Raw genomic sequence first — 799 nt, forward strand, 5'->3', positions numbered from 1 at the left:
CAAAGGACCAAAAGAGTTATGGACATCTATGGAGAGCTCTATAGTATAGATGGCCTTTGGTGGGGGTGTTTGCAGCTTCTCTTTTTGCTGCTTTTGTTTTGGAAGTTGAGTTCTATGAAGGTACTTTATGTACAGGGAAATTCGTTAGAAATAAGTTTAAAACTCATGTGAAGCTATAGTTTAATAAATTACGTCATACACTTCACATACTCAGTGTGTATTATCCATCAAACAGTGAACCATCTCAATATCTGAAACCCTTGCCGCCATAGCCAGGGCCGCCATAGCCAGGGCCGCCAATGCCAGGGCCGCCATTGCCATAGCCATAGCCGTCGCCATAGGGGAATCGTCCTCCGCGGTTCAACTGATCTTGATCAACATACTGCTTGTTGGACTGTTGTTGATTGATATTAGCCACCTGCTTTGGGTATTGGTTGTTCCAGATGTCATTTCCCCCACGGCCGTATCCTCCTCCTTGTGGATATGTGGCTGAGGCCATCGCCACCAGAACCAAACAGAGTGCAACAGCGAGGGTATTCATTGTTGATGATTCTGGTGAGAGAATTAAACGTTAACTGGTCAATCAGGATGCAGCGTAAATTCTACAAAATTGGTGTCAAACTTTGAGTCACATTTCTTTTTGGTTGTGTAAATTGGTAATTTTGTTTCGATCATAGCAAAGTTTATGAATATGGTAAGGTTTTTAATTTTCATACACCTACTCAGATATCTACTAATGGGCTTGCATATGCCCCTTTAGTAGACACACACCTAAAATATTTTATGTTGATTATTAGTG

At 41.7% G+C, this 799-nt stretch overlaps 1 protein-coding gene across 1 annotated transcript; it reads right to left on the reverse strand.

Moving 5' to 3' along the window:
* Window positions 1-244: 244 nt before the first annotated feature.
* On the reverse strand, window positions 245-541 carry LOC139458888 (sulfur globule protein CV2-like). Its single transcript, XM_071240324.1, has one exon. It carries the CDS (start codon window positions 539-541, stop codon window positions 245-247), a length of 297 nt encoding a protein of 98 aa, XP_071096425.1.
* Window positions 542-799: the final 258 nt, after the last annotated feature.

The sequence above is a fragment of the Haliotis cracherodii genome, unplaced genomic scaffold, assembly GCF_022045235.1.
Source record: "Haliotis cracherodii isolate W230 unplaced genomic scaffold, xgHalCrac1.p SCAF_13, whole genome shotgun sequence".
Lineage (NCBI taxonomy): Eukaryota > Metazoa > Mollusca > Gastropoda > Lepetellida > Haliotidae > Haliotis > Haliotis cracherodii.

Bases quoted from the DNA above. Each gene is read 5' to 3' on its own strand.
- LOC139458888 (XM_071240324.1), bottom strand. From the start codon at position 541: ATGAATACCCTCGCTGTTGCACTCTGTTTGGTTCTGGTGGCGATGGCC.